This window comes from Poecilia latipinna, unplaced genomic scaffold (genome assembly GCF_001443285.1).
Source record: "Poecilia latipinna isolate Pla-1442-1.1 unplaced genomic scaffold, P_latipinna-1.0 Scaffold127, whole genome shotgun sequence".
NCBI classification, from domain to species: Eukaryota; Metazoa; Chordata; class Actinopteri; order Cyprinodontiformes; family Poeciliidae; genus Poecilia; species Poecilia latipinna.
In genome coordinates this window covers 82,348-98,717 of record NW_015112743.1, presented here as the reverse complement: position 1 = coordinate 98,717, position 16,370 = coordinate 82,348, and the positions used below count along the sequence as shown (strand labels likewise).

Here is a 16,370-nt window from a genome sequence, read left to right as displayed (position 1 = left end):
ATGATGACAGAGGACAGACCTCCCTTTAGGGGGTGAAGAGGCCACATCAGGTGTCATTAAGATATTGCCTCATCAAATAGGATTATGGAGTGTGTTTGTGTGTGGGAGAGGCAGAATTGTCATAAAAGGCTTAGTTTCTCAGGGTCATTGCTGCGATTGCCAAAGAGAGTGTCACCCAGCGAGAAGGACAGGCCGCGGCCTCAGGACACTTTCAAAGCTGCAGTGAAATTTAACCTGCAGCCCCACCTCCTGACAACATTTAGGTCAATGATTGGAAACTCAGAGTAGAGGCTTAGTCCTACATAGGGAGGCTACTGATGACTTTTTGGTGTTGATTAAATTATCGACTAATTCATTGATCTAAGCTATTAATTTTAATCCAAAAAGTATCAAAAAAAATTTCACTGATTTTATTTGAAGTTGTAGATTTTAGTATTTATTGTAAATCCCAAAATAAGCAGTGATAAAAGTCTTGGATAATTAAGTGTGAAATTAAAAAAACAAATCTTACCAAGTATTTTCATCTATTTTCTAGTGCAAATATATTGAAATAAGACAAACTAGCTTGTGACTTTTCAGCAAGTCGTTAGAGCTTGGTTTAAATAAATAATTCATTTCATTAAAAAAGTGCTAGTACCACTTGCATATTATTTTACTCACAACAAGCCAGTCCCACAGCATAATGCTGCCACCCCCAAACTTCACACTAGGTGTGGTATTCACAAGATTCCATCCTAAAAGTAAAGTTGGTCATTATGGCAAAATATATTTATTATTTTAGTTTTATCTCCAGGCTTCTTCCTTTCTGAGTTTCCTTTCAGCCCATGTTGGTACAGGACTAATCTCACTGTGAATAATGAGTCTCCTTCAGCAGCTTCATAAAGTCTTTTCCTTCTGATCTTGGTTTGATTTTTCACATTTCTCATCAAAACATGTCCATCTCTGGAACACCATACCATGAATACTTTGAGTAGATGAATGTGGCACCTTCAGGCATCTAGAAATTGAACCAGGCCTGTGGAGGGTGGCAGTTCTCACCTGTAGTAGCCACCAAAGTGATGACTTCTTCAACTTTCATCACTGCAAAAACACAAACTCTTTCATGGCATTTCTTGTCTAGTTTTTAGTGCAAATGTCTTAGTACACTTCAAATAAGACAAATCTAACTTTTTTATCAGAACATAGGAGCTTGTTTTAAGTCAGTTTCTCAATAATAATAAAAAGCTGAAAGGTTACTGGTGAGTTTTTGTCTTATTTTAAGTGTACTAAGATATCTGCACTGGAAACTAGACCAAAAATACTTGGTTAGATTTTGTGTTTTTGCAGTGTAAACACACAGTCATCCCTATACTCTTGCCTTTTCAGGAAAAAGTTGCCACTATCTTCTGCATTAAGAAGCTAAATACAATGTGTTTGACTCCAAAATATAGCCCCATTTAATGACGACATGGAGATGTACAAAAAAACATTAACGCCACTCACGAACATATTAATTTAAACTGATACCCACACATTATTATGCTCTAGTAATATCCTTTGCCTTTTAACTGCAGCTGCAGTTCTAAGCAGTTACCAGTTTTTGGTTATGGTTTAAAATGTTAAAAATAAACCCAGCGGAGGAGGGCATTTTCACGGTTTTCATTCTTCACCCAGAGGACTTGGCCTGTGCGCTAAAGTGCAGTCGTAATTACCATAATACAATGATAACACCCCTATTTCCTGCTGTTATTATCCAGACAAGTAGGATCACTCAGCCATTTAACTATTTGTTGCAAACATAATGCCAAGCTGCTTAGAGACAAACATTCATTATGTTCCAATTAATGTCTCATTGTAGCTCGTTTCTCAGGGGAGGTGTGTCATGCTCTTTGTAAACTCGCACAGAGAAAATCCGAAGCACTCATTACATCCCTTGAGCTTTTTCTGTTTTTTAATTTGTGTGACAAAACTCATTACCTTCCTCATTAATATGCTTGTTAGAATACAAATCCTGCCACAACAGATCATGTCACCATTAGTCAATAAGGTCTGGCCTTAGATTACTGCAGCTAATTATCTTAAATGGAGGAAGGATTTAACTTTCTACGCCGCCCCCGTCTCACTCTCTCTCCCCAACGTGTAAGGTGATGTTGGATGCAGTCTGTGGCTGCCTGAAGTAGCCACCAAAGTGATGACAAATAGACATGAAAGGAGGCACGGAGGGGGGGATTATGAAATTTGCTTAAGTGCGTTAATGGGCTGATTGCAGGAGCGCGCTGGATTTCGCTGGAAGTTGATTGATTGGAGCTGCGGGTTTTCTCCACGCCCGGAGAGCTCAGGGATTTGACGGGGTAAAGGCGCACCAAGTCTGTTACACCGGAATTGATCTTAATTAGATCTGAAAGACCTGCCACAGCAGAATGGTCGCGGCGATTAAAATGAAAAACAGGAGAAATTACTGATCAAATTAATCATAATGTCGGGCTACAGCTGTAGGTCTGGTGTAATTTGCCACTCCAGTGGGTTACATCAGCCCAGGCAGGAAAAGGGGAGGCAGTACATACTGATCCGTGGCAATGGGAAGCTTAGGCCAGCCTATCAAATCTCTTATTCCAGCGAGTGTGCCCAGGCCCTCCTGACCCTGCTACGCCATCCTGTGGAGCCCCAGAATCCCTCTCTAATCTAATTAGTTTATTTTTTCATCACATTACATTATGTGCTCTTCCACTCAGAACTCTTAGGTTGTCTGGAAAAGTCTGGAATTTGCTTTTATCGTTTCCAGGCATGGATAAGTGTGGAAAAAGTAAAGTTACATTTGCAAAAATCCTTGATTTTTTGTCAAATGATTTTGTTTCTTCCATTTTCTAATAGATAAAATAATCCGATGATGCTTTTTTAATAATTAATTAATAATCTTTTAATTATTTTTCATCCAGCCAAATCTGTATGAAAATTGTTCATGCAGATTTTCTTCTGAATACCAGTAAAGGCAGCCTGGTTTGAAAATCATGGGTTCAGTTTCTTAATGTACAAGTCTTGGGAGTTAAAGGTCTTAAAATAGAGCTGATGTAAGTTGGTCCAGATGCTGCAGCAGTCACCCCATACCACCCTGAAAACATGAAGCCAATTGCAGCATTGGGTTTTTCATTATTTAGTTAGAGAACTTACAGATTATAAAGCTCATGTGCTTTTCAGGAAGGCTCAAAGTTTATCATCAAGCCCAAATGTCCAGGGTTTTCTTTAAAAAAAATGCAGGAAAAAATAGAAATTTCAGTCAGAAATGATGTGGAGATGTGTAATGAAAAATGTGGAGGAACCCTGAGCTGTGCTGTTCTTGTCATAGTTGTCTTGTCACCAGCATGTTGTGTGTTCACTAATAGCCTCTGACCTCGGTCCAGTGTCTGCCTGGCTGGTTTTCTGGGGGCCAGGCGGAGGTGGAGGCGTCCTGTCTTCCTCGTCTGTCAGACTCCTGCCGTCTGTCCCTCTCCTCCTCACAGTTGTCTCCTTGATCGCTGTCAGAGCGCCACACCAGGCCTGTCCACTCTCAATCCGCACACTCATAGGGGTAATTACAGCCTAGGGGCCTGCCTCCTATCCCCGTGCTCCACAATTTACCACCAAAGTGTCCACAGACATCTCTCTTCTTCCCCGCTGCACCCCGACATCACAGTACCGCGGGGCCTCAACCCACAAGTGCTGCAATTACCTGAGTCTCTCCTCCATCCTTTTCTTTCTCCCAGCCCTCTTCCCGCTCCCCCCTCCCTCTCTGTCCTCTCCTTCCCGTGGCTCCCTCACTATTCCCCGGCAATCAGCCTTCATTAGAAGCCTCTGGTGAAAAGCCATCGTCACCAAGGTCAGCTGCTGCCAACTACAACAGCCTTTCAGAGGCCTGGCAGTGTGCACTCTCTATCTTTTCCTCACCTCTCTGCCATCTTCCTGCCCCGCCCTCAACCCCTCTTTCCCCTTGTTCCCTCCTCAAATCTCAGATCCATCTCTGCTACTTTTGTTTCCTGCTGCTTACTGTTAATATATCCCGTCTCCAATTTGCTCCAAATGTCTTTTTTTTATGGGTGGTGGGTGTTTCTTCCATTGTAATAGCACGTGCGGTAAATGAGCCCCACGCGTCGATTCATTGATTTTCCAGCTCAACGCAGTGTTCATGTAGTTTAGCGAAACGGCCGCTGATTGTTCTGCTGGGTATTAAATTGAAATTAAAATGACATGCTCAAATGTGGACGCTGCGGCTCACACTGCGGCATGTCAGCGGAAATGGAGTCACTTAAGCTGGTTGGGAGGGAGGAGTCCCGTCCGTCTGGTGTGAAACATCTGTAGTTGTAAAAAATAAAAACCGCAAGGCGTTGGCGCCCTGAACAGGTCACCAGTCCATCACACGGTTAGCATTTATACTTTAGAAAAAATTGTAGTTTGGAAAAGTTTATTTTGTTATCAAAGCATGAAGGAGTCCTAAAATGAAAAAATAAATAAAAATTGTTTAAATTTTTGGGGGGGAAATTGTTGAAATGAATTTGATTTGTTAGGACTTGGAAAAGCTGAAGCAGAAATAAAGACATCCAAACATGCTAAGTATTATCCAGATTAACACCTGTTTTAAATCCAGACATTTCTCATAAATTTTGAATATATATGGATATATATGTATGCATGTATATCTGAGTGAAAGCAGCTGCGTTTTGCTGTGGCTGTGTGGGGTAGAGCATGAACAGGACCCCTCAGCTCAACTCTTATTAATGCACAGCAGATCTGGCTCTTAAGAAGGCAGAAAATTGCCTTACATAACAAGCGCTGCACAATTTAGAAATACAAATGTGCACTGTTGACTGAAGCAGAAAATAAGACTGTTGCCCATCAACAGCACCGCATTTCATATGAATAATTATAAAGCATGGGAGCTAGATGAGGAAAACAACCTGACCATGACAGCTCTACTACTTTTATTTACTTCAAATGAGGGATTAGGTAGGGAGAAAATCTACAGACTTAAGAAGCAACGATGAACCTTGAATTTCTAAATAAGAAGAAACTTAAATTTATCATATTTCATCGTTGTGGCAACTCTGAAGGCACTTTCACTTTTAAAACGGCTCCTACTTTGCACCTTCCACTTACTTTGTGGCTTTTCTGGGTTTGTTGGGCTTTCAGTCATCACACAGTTGATACTTCCTTCACTTTCTGAAGTCTGCGATTCTTATAGACCTAGCTCCATTACTCTGGAAATGGGCAGAGGGCTTCCAGCTCCGACACCCAGCAGAAAGGCAAAGCTCCCCCGATCAACCCACATGCACACCGGGGGCAACTCGCATTAGACGCCCACATGGGAGCCCTCAGATGAAGCACCGAGCCAGGGCTCACCTAACAGTGGATAAGGAATAGGGTTTCTTTAATTATGAGGCAGGGCTGTGACATTGAGTTCCCCCCTTTCTCCTCCAGCAGCCTTTCAGACACCATCTAAGTGCTCCGCTCCGCTGAGGAGGCCAGTCCCCCCGCGGGGCGCGATTCCACTGCCTGTAATTTCTGATGCCCATTAGTGACCGCAAACAGAGCACCGGGCTCACACAAGGAATACAGCCGCGCTGCACCGCCACGCTGTAAAAAGACCCTTTTAATGCAATGTTGTTACATTATGCCCTCCTCGTAGACCAAGTCAAAAGTCCCATTTGTGGTCTCTGGAGGATATTATCAGAATTTCTTCTTCGTTGTGTCTTAGCTGGGCTAAACTGAGGTTGGATTTGGTATATATTCCTGTAATCTACAGAGGGCTATTTGATTTAAGAACTCGACCAAAGCTGTTTTATTTTGTTCACAGCATTTTCCTATTTCTGTCTTGTTAATATCTGATTATTGATTTTATTTCCCTCATTCCCTGTATGAAATACAGGATCAAGAGACTCAAATAGAATATAGGATGAATGTTTTCTTAAACTGCATGCCTCAAATTGGGAAGTAATAAAATGCAGAGTTATCTTTACCTTGAGCTTTCAATGATTTATTTGCATCATTTGTTTTTCTTGGTGGATTGACAATAATATTGACTAGAACTGGGCACACGTTTGAACTTATTGTGCTTTTTCTGTAATCCACACAAGGTCAAAATTAAAGTCATGATAATCATGTTAGAATATTATTGAAAAGTTCATCCATCTCAGTAACTGAATTGAAAAAGTGAAACAAATTAATTAAATAATTACACACAGACTGATGTTTTGAAGCCGTAATGTTAATTATGATGATTTTCTGCTGATAGTTAAAAACAGGTCCAGTTTAAAACCATCTAGCTGCTGATTTCAATGCACCAGTTTCACTCAGACACTATAATACTGCCGCCACCATGCTTGAGCTCTGCTTGAGCTCTGCACAAAATTGTGCAGAGCTCTAATTAGTGCTGCACAATTTTGGAATACCTGACTGCAATATTTTTCTAACCTTGCAATGTTAAAACAATTACTTGAATAGCACCTCAAGTTATGCTGCTCTCCTAACATTTTATTGACAATTAACTTGCACTTCTTCTACCTTGTTTTGTGAATGCTACGAGTATAAATTTTATCTGTGTTTGAAAGTTGTTAGGTGCTTCATGATATTAAAAAGTCCTACGATTATATTAGTAAATATTGCGATGGCAACGTCACTATGTGTCTTATGTTCTTTTTCATTGGTGTCCAGTATGAAAATCTGCTGGCTGTTTTGAGATTCTGCCTACGTGGCTAAATACTACATTATCATGAAAATGCAAGTTCATAACACGTAAAATATATTCGCCAACAATCATTGCAGTCCAAACACTCCTTTGTGATGTTTTGATGACGGTATATTTGCGATACATTATGCAGGCTTGATGTTTGAAATTGTCACTTTAACTTCTTTGGTCATTGTGGCCAGAAGGCGTTTAGTTTGTTTTTGTGGGAAGCTACAGACTTACGAAAAGAATCCTTTCTGTTAAATTTAAGTTTTGCCAAATACCCAGCCAGAATTAAAACCAGAAGTTTGTTAAAAAGAGCATGCTTGAGGTACAACTAAGGAACGTTTAACTCAATGAAAGTGGGAATATGTGCACGTACTTTTTCAAAATCTCTGAAGCTGTTTTAAAATTGTTCCACTTCGGGGGGAAAAAAAGTTAACATACATGACTAAAAGACAAAAATAGTACGACTTTCATTACCATGAAAACTTTTCACTGTACATGGCATTATGCTGATTTAGCTTGAGGTGTATTTTTGGAGATAAAGAGAGAGACAGTGAAGCAGAGAACCACAGGAGGAGGGAAGAGAGTGTGGTGGATTTATCGATCAAGGGTGACCACATCTTAGCCACAGAGCCCCTCTCTCGTGATTAATCTTCGAGCTTAGAATCGGCCAATGACACATGACAGGCCTCCTCCTCAAACTCCACCATTTCTCTTCATTACTGGCTGTATTTTTGGACACCACAGAGGGGAGTAATCATTTACCTTTATTGTGTTTATAAAGCTGCGGCACGGATGACCCTTCCTATATTGAATTGAGGACATCAAAAGATCACTGGACATTGATTAGAAGGATATTAAAGTCATTCAAATGCTATATTTATATGTCAAACAGCAGCAGAGTGAAAAGGGACGCCATTTCCACCCAAATCAAAAGAAATGGAATGTAATCAGCCTGGTTGAAATAAGACATACTGGGCACAAAGGCTGAAAAATGTTAATACACCTCATATTTTAACCACAGTGTGATCTCAAGACTCATTTTCTCACTGTGACTATAAACATAACCTTGTAGCTACTTTATAATCATAGCCGGAGCAGTAGTAAATTTACTGCTACAGTGGTTCCTGCCATGATTTCCAACCCAGCGCCAATGTAGTACAGAAATAACTGCACCAGATATGTCACTTCATGAGGCTGAAATGGTCAGCACTTTCCTGTGGATACTTAATCACCAAGTAGTTTCAGATTTAATACATCTGGAAACAGCTAAACATTATAGATCATTCCCCAGTAGGAGAATAGTGTGGTATGTTTCATATTTTTACCTGCAATGTTCCCTAACCATAGGAAATGTGCTGCAGGATGTGATTGATGACAAAGGACTCACTCTGAACCAGTGTTCCTTTACAATTATCAACAAATGGGCCGGAGCTGATTTTATGTAATGATTAAAGCTCCGGTTAATTTCGCATGAAGGTAATGAGTGGGGAGATTGACGACCACTGTCCTGCACTCCATCATCCCTTTATAGTTAGTTTAAACGTTTTCACGACTCCTCTCCTCCTTCATTTGCATTTTACCTCATTAGACACGGCCATTTCTGAGACTGACCGCCACGGCCATTTCCTGGAGTTAATGCATTTTATTTGATTAGCCAAACCTCCCTCTGTTAACTAGCTGTCATTCTGGAGTTTTCATATGACATCACTCCACTAACACCCGACATGCCAGCTCAGCCCCCTCCACTTCCACACCACATCCCTCTCCGCTGCCTTAAGCAATTACAACCTCCAACTGTCGCCCGACGCAGCGTTATTGTATTCTGCCGGGTGTTATCTGCCCCAGTTGTTCCATCTGTCTTTCACTTCTCTGTGTTTTTCCTCCAGAATGGCTCTTTTTGGGTTTTATTTTCTCACAGCGGCCGGAGCTGAGGCCCACCGGTGAGCAATAGTCAGAGCTCGCGGGGTTCGGAGTGCACAACTTCAGTGTGAAGCCCCGCCAACCAGGGGACCAGAGGTGTTTTGGAGGGCCTAATGGCATTTTGATGTTCATAAGCACAGCGGACGTGAGGAGGGGAAGGCGGTTAGGTGTGTGTGTGTGTGTGTGTGTGTGTGTGTGTGTGTGTGTGTGTGTGTGCTGGGTGGAGTGGAGTGGAGGATCGGGGGGTTTAGAGAAGGAGAGTCAGTAGAGGACTGTCAGCAGAGGACTAGCAGAGTTCTGACAGACAGAGAACGTGTTTTCTCATGTCACAGCTGATTACATTCACTCTGGAGTGGGAAAGAGCAGGGAGGAGACAGGGATGGTGGGCCGGGATGGGTTTGGGAAAGCTTCCATGTTGTTCCAGATGAAGGACATTCCTCCTAAGGAGCAACAAGAGTGGTACTGCCTGTTAATTTGATGTGTTGGGTCCACTTTGACACAGTTTTGATGATTAAAGTCAATACATTTTACATTCCTCTGAAACCAAAGGTGTCCAGTTCCATCCAAAAACATGCTGGTTTGCATTGCCAAAGTTTACATATGTATATAAGAGCAGGACTGCTCTTATATTTTCATATAAATATGGCAAGTTTTTTTTCTTGCCTTATTGTTCAATAACTATTGATGTCAGGAGCAGAGGCAATCACGCTGAGTGAACTGTCAGACAGGGTCTTGCAGATTATATCTAGATATATATTTATTATTTTAAAAGAAAATTGTAACAGAATTTAATTTAAAGTTTAGCGCTTTTAATAGTGATTACTGCAGTTAATGTGGCTAGCATTATAAGAAATACTCTTGTGACTGTTAGCAGGATTTCCTAAATCCTGAAGAATTTCCAAACCTAGCATGTTTCACAATCGATTTTAATTAAAAATCAGTTGTGGAACTGATCTTCTAATCAATATTGGTTGATCGATACAACTTAGTTGCACTCAAAGTTGTACTCTCTAGTACAAGTCTCTGTAGAGCCTTCTCGTTATCTGCTGGAAATCTTGTTCTCTCACACATCTTGAATATATCGGGATACATAGAAAAACCTGAAATCTAGCTTTCTTTCAGTTAACTTATTTCATCTCTGTGCTTCCACTAACCTCATTTTAAACACCTCACTGTAACTGAAACATTTTTTTCTTCCCTCAGGAATCACTTCCACACTGAAGCATGTTTCTGTTGGTGCAGCCACTAGTTATTATTAAGGTATATTGACTAATCCGACAATCAGATGTTTGAGTCTTTGACCCACCGATCAAACTAAAATTAACCTCATTCCAGTTTCTAGCCAGTTTTTCAGTCCAGCCTCTATTTCTTTATACAAAAGGACAAAATGTCATCAATGTATTCTGCAATTGTCTGTGATCTTAACAGGAATTGTCCAGAGAGGTCTGAACAGCCAAAAATCCTCTTCACGGCCTTTTCACAGTGAATGAAAAGAAACACAATCGTTAACATGCAGGCTCCACAAACTGGAAGATCGCTGTTTATCTCCTCCAACACATGCAATCAGTACAAATACAAGCCCAACTCTGTCATTTTGTGCCTCCTGCCGAGGCGTTGAGAGGAGTCACCGTGGTGGAAAATCACCTGTTTAGGTGTTGAGCACAGCCTTGCCTCTCCTTATTCCTGGCTCTCCTCCTAACCGCCGTCCATATTACGCTGCGCCAGAGATGAAGCAACGAATCCTGCTCTCTTTTCACCAAGATTTACCAGAATAACAGAGCACCTGGAAGGGCTATCATTGAATGAAACGTGATGATAATATTTCAAATCAATCTGAAGGCTTTTCCAACAACCTATCACTCATGTAATGACACAGAGAAAAGCAGATTTTCAGGGGGACTCTGGCTGTGCTCGCCTGAGCAGATCACATTATCAGTGTGTTGATATGTGGCCTCTGTTTAACTCTGCCTAACTGAGCGTGTTGGCTTTCCTTCCTCTTTCACAACATTTACAGTCCAGTGTTCTCACCAACATAGCTCCTTTAGTCGCTAACCAGCAGTTTTAATTTATGTTTAGAAAAGAGGAGAAAATACTGAGTTTCATGTGATCACTCCTTAGAAAACTTCTCAGCATGTTGCTCTGTAGGAAAAGGATATTTATCTGTTTCAGTCAATTCAGAATTTAAATGAGGAGATGCTGTCATGATTACAGTGTAGGAGTTCAATGCTTTACCATAATCAATACCACATATATTCTAAAAATCAGGTAACTTTAAAGTGCATTAAAATAATACCAGGTGTCACACGAATTGTTTATGCATTACCACACTAACCAAAGACATTTTGGATGTTGCAGTACAGAATTTGTGGTTGTTAGGGACCAGAACCGCCTGCAGTTAGCTGAAATTAATAAATACATTATATCCCTAAAATTACTTAGTGCTGACTGTTTTAATAGTTTAAGCACCAAATAATATCAACATGTTAGTTTTGATGCAACTTCATAATTTAGCTTGTGATATTTTGTGTGGTTTCAGTTCAGTGGGAAAAAAAACTATCTGTGATAAACTTGGAGCTTTGCTTTGAACATCAATGTCTGGTGTTTCTGCTTTTGAACCCCAGTAAGATGAGTTATTAACAGTTTACCATAGTTTTACTTTCTGCACAGAAAACAGAATGACTCAGATTTGAGTTTTTTTTTTACTCAACATTCGAGATGTTCTTGGTTCCCGAAGGGCGTCCACTGAAACACATAAAAGACAATCTTGCGATTATTGAGGAAAAACTGGATGACTTTCAGACAAGAGGAGGCAATATCAATCACGGCCAATTTGAGGCCACCAACATGAAATATGATTTCATAAGACAAATGCAGTGTCATTCTTAATGTGCTTAACCTTTACTGTCAATGAAAAAGTATTGATCGCTCTGTGGCATTTTTTCATCATTTGATTTCAGAAAGTGTAATAATATATGGTGGTGGGATAAAATAAAAAAAATAAATGGCATCTGTATCTTTGAAGAAAGCTGAATTCTCAGCAGAATGCAGAGAGTTTGGAAAAGCTGGAACCATGTTTGAACTTTTCAGTCATCCCAGTTAAGTTAAGTAGGCAACCAGTACGAGCAGCAAGCCGGAAGCAGTGGTTTTCTTTATTCTATTGAGTAATCGGGAGGTCTGCTTTCTCTTCTCAGTCTTTGATCTACTTACTCAGCCTAATAAGGCTTCGCTCCACTGCGGTACAACCAAATCAGCAGTGCATTTTCAGCCCCCTAATAAGTGGTTAGCTTGATTTATATGGGCAATCTGAGCAATGTGGCGGGCTCTACAGCCTCTTCTCAATGCAAGAAGTCTCTTTCCGCCACCACAGGCCAAACCAGATGAGTCCATTACAGCAGTGTGCAGATGGTCATTTTAACCTTCCTCTGCCTCAACAGTATCACTCTGTTAGAGTCTTATGAAGTAGGAGGATTTCTTAGTCGAAGTTTATTGAAGCGACAGACGATACGGTGATGCATAGCCTTGCTGCCTGGCTCTATTGTGAGAGCAGCAAGCGGGTGGGCCATTGCTGCGTGTCGAAGGACTAGACTCGGCCCGTGGGGAGCCCCAGAGGCCAGAGAAAGCACTTAGAGTGGTAAAATGGCCACTTATTCACAGCCTCCCTCCAGTTTTCACTGCTCCTCCCTACCCTGGAGCCTCCCACTGGGTCCAGGAGCACCAACCTCTGGGAAACATTTGATAAACTGCGTGGCCCTCTCTGCTGGACCTTGTAGCAGTTCGCTTATTCTGTCCTGGGGAGCAAAACAGAAGTATGAAGCTGGTTTGCTAACCTCCTCGGGAACTTGTATTGTAGTCTAAATATGTGATAAAAAGAGCAGATGTTTTTCTGATAAATGATGTTTTTGCCCTCTGCAGCTGAACCCCCTGGCTAGCCAGGCAGCGGTGGCGGCAGCAGCTGCCATGGGGTCCATCGCTGGCTCTCAGGTGTTCGGCAACACCCTGTCAAACCTGCAAGGAGCCACCGGGCAGCTTGTCACAAACGCACAAGGACAGGTAAGTGTAATACACAACGATTATAGAGTCGTACAAAAATATGCCCCTGAACTTCTGCACATTTTTTAATTAAAAAAACCCAAAGCCTTGTTGTATTTTATTGGTCTTTTATTGAAATGAGTCATTTAAAGAAGTGAGTAATTGCAAAGCGGATGAAAAATGTTGAATTTTTATTGAAGTTGCTTTTAAGCCAGGGTGTCCAAAGTGCAGCACAGGGACTTTTTGTAGCCTTAGGGCTGGTTTTGTGTGATTCCCAAATGCAATTCAAAGATGATAAATAACCAAGATTTTATAATAAGTAGAACCATGTTTATCCAGACACTTTTACTGAAAAGCCAACTTTGCTGCACCCAAATCAGTTTCATCTAATTTATTAAACTTGGCGAAGCATTTTGAACGAAATTCACCCAAATAATTTTCTTATACAAATGATAAATTTGTTAAATCTAGCCTTGACTCCTGAGTTGTGAACATCTGTAGCTCTTCCAGAGTTAGCACAGGCCTCTTCGCTGCTTTTCTCTTTGAAGCCTGACCTGTCAGTTACATTTTCTTCGTTTTTATTGTTTTTTTTTTGTTTTTTTTTAAACTTGTCAATTCCTTTATATGTTTCACAATTTTGTAATTGTCAAAATTCACAAAAAAATGCACAAATCCTCACTTTTTCTTTTTGCTCTAAAGCATAGTTTTGAGTTCATTGAAAATTTTCCGCAAAAATGGTGAAAAACATTGGGTTCAAGTGATGCTAACTCCCACCTGCAGATGGCAGTATTTCTCAAATTCAAGCTGTGATCAATATGGTAATCAAAAATGAATCTGCCTAAGTTCTTTAAAAATAAAAATCTTTGTCTGACCAGTCTGTCAGTTTCTTTCTTTTCTTATCAGTTTTTTTCTATATGGAAATTTTTGAAGGGCTTCAATGAGGGAAAAAAAAATAAAAGTAGCAACAAAAAAATCACTGATTTTTATTGCAAAGAACAAAAAAAATCACAAGAAAAATTCAGAATCCAGGAGAAAATGATTAGTGTTCCTTATATACATCTGACTTCTAGGTACCAAATAATGCACAGTTGGATTGATGTCCAGGTAAAATGACTTGAATACAAATACAAGCTGACCTTTCACACTTTTATTTATAAAAAAAAAATACAATAAAGTCATGTATCTTTTTCCTTCCTTTGCGTTAGAATGTCGCATAAAATCCCAACAAAATATTTTTTGTAACGTGAAAAAGTTCAGTTTCACAAGGAAATGTAAAGCACTTTATTACCATCCAGCTCAATATGAGCCATCCGTACTGTATTCCTGATCTTTCCTCATTGATTTCTCGCAGCGAGTCTCTGTGCTGCCTTGAAGCTGTTTGTCCACAGTCCGGCTGCCACCTCTCCATATATTAAGCATTTTGGGAATAAACAAACCCTTCCCTCTCTTAACCGCATGCGCCTGTCGGAGTAAAACGCTGACCTTGTCATATTTAAGGGTGGCTGCAAAATTGTTCCATCAGTAGCCAGAGGCTTGAACGATGATGCTTGTCATTGTTCGGCTCTATCTAATGAATCATCTTATCTCAGGTGCACAGTGCTCACATTAAAGCGGGACTGTGTGGACATTGTGCCCTTTTATGCCACTTTCTGTTATTTATAATAACCGCTGCTTTATTGTGTTACACTTGCACTGTCCTCATCATGTCGACTTTGCAAAAACAAAACGACACTAATCCAGCTTGAGACGTTTTAGAGTGATAAAACACACGTAAACTGATTGTTTTTAAATCAGACCTTTCGGGGCTGCGTTCACTGGTTTGACCTTGTAGGGAAGTATTGTCCGAGAAGGAGAGCTTGATCCTAAACATGGCTAATGAGACAGTATGGACTTCTCTGGCTCACAAGGTGCCTGGAGCGCTGGGAACAGATCACTGAGGATATGGACTTGACGGCATGCTCTGTGCTTTTGTAGCGTCTTGGTGGCTGACACTTCCTGACATAATCAGGTCACAGAGATGGTCAAAGCCCTGGGGTACAGCCTTTGCTCCCCACCTCATTATTCCACTGCATTATTCAGACCGAGGACTCTGAAATATCCACTCCCCTATCAGAAGGTCCTGTCCCTCCCTTCCCCTGAATGAAGGATACTATACACAACTCACATAAGGCACATTAAGGTTTGTACATTCTTTCGGGGTCTTTTTCTATTCATTCAAGGTGTAGTTTGATTACAATTCATGGGGCCATCTCTCTCATCCTTGCGCTCCACGTGTAAACAATCACTTTTCCTTGAATCTGAACCGTGGTGTGTCGTCTTTGTTCACTTAATTTCCTCTACTGTGCTGTCAAAAGGCCTTTTCATAAGCAAGAGCTTTGAGAACCTTGAAAAGTGTCAAGACTGATGGGCCTTTGGAGTTTAGTTTTTAAACCTTAATTATATTGGCTTGAGTTTTTTTTTTTTTTTTTATTCTCCAAGGAAAATCAATGAGGCTCTTTTATCCTCGCAGCCTCTACAACAGTGATTAAGACGGCAGATAAAAGCCACAATTATTAAGTCACTCTCACTCTAAAGATACTTTTTTCTTTTTTACAAATCACAATTTTTTTCTCTCTTCTTTGCAATGTAAAATCTTTCTTTTCCTTCAGGTTTTGCATGCAATTAATTCTGTATTTGCAGCAGAGACACTGAAGGCTATTTCCTCTCTAAACTGAGCAAAACCAGGTGAAACATCTTTAACCCTCCATGTCTCAGCTTTGTGCATGAACATCTTCTCTTATTCATTCTCTGCGACCTGTAGTCAGGTTTGGGGCAGTTGATTCTACTAATGTTGAAAGCAACACACTCACAGGTTTACTCACACAACAGGTGAAGTTGAACTCCAACACAAGGCGATCTGGAGCCTCCAGCCGTTAGATCAACTGTAACCGATGAACAGATGTTGACCTTTTTTATCCTGCTGCAGACATCAATCTCTAGGTTGTTTACAAGTTAACTGATTACTGTTTTCATCCCCTGGTGAGAGTTTGTGAACATTAACTTGCAAGTCTCCACACAGACATTTAATTGAAGTTATTTCTAAGCTAGGGGTGTCCAACATTTGGCCCGGGGGCCATTTGTGGTCCTCGGTCTGTTTTTGTGTTACCCAACTGCAATTCAAACTTGAAATAAATTTGGCAAACTAATTTTCTTAGGTTGGAAATTTTTCAGTAAAACACAAAATATTCAGATCCATCCATCCATCCATCCATCCATCCATCCATCCATCCATCCATCCATCCATCCATCCATCCATCCATCCATTCATCAATCTTTCCATTCATCCATCCATGCATCCAGTTATGCATCCATCCATCCATCCAACCATCCATCCATCCATCCATCCATCCATCCATCCATCCAACCATCCATCCATCCATCCATTCATCTATCTATCCATCCATCCACCCATCTGTCCATCCATCTACCTGTCCTCATTCATTCATTCATTCATTCATTCATTCATTCATTCATTCATTCATTCATTCATTCATTCAACCATCTATTCATCAATCTTTCCATTCATCCATCTGTCCATCTATCCATCCATCCATCCATCCATCCATCCATCCATCCATTCATCAATCTTTCCATTCATCCATCCATGCATCCAGTTATGCATCCATCCATCCATCCATCCATCCATCCATCCATCCATTCATCAATCTTTCCATTCATCCATCCATGCATCCAGTTATGC

At 40.7% G+C, this 16,370-nt stretch overlaps 1 protein-coding gene across 5 annotated transcripts in view; it reads left to right on the top strand.

Moving 5' to 3' along the window:
• Nucleotides 1–16,370, top strand: part of pou6f2 (POU class 6 homeobox 2) — a 101,401-nt gene that overhangs the window by 61,640 nt on the left and 23,391 nt on the right. For all 5 annotated transcript variants that reach the window (XM_015028517.1, XM_015028514.1, XM_015028515.1 and 2 more), the window contains one exon: nt 12,515–12,652. In XM_015028517.1, the coding sequence (XP_014884003.1) occupies nt 12,515–12,652 (138 nt within the window). The remainder of the gene's footprint in view (nt 1–12,514; nt 12,653–16,370) is intronic.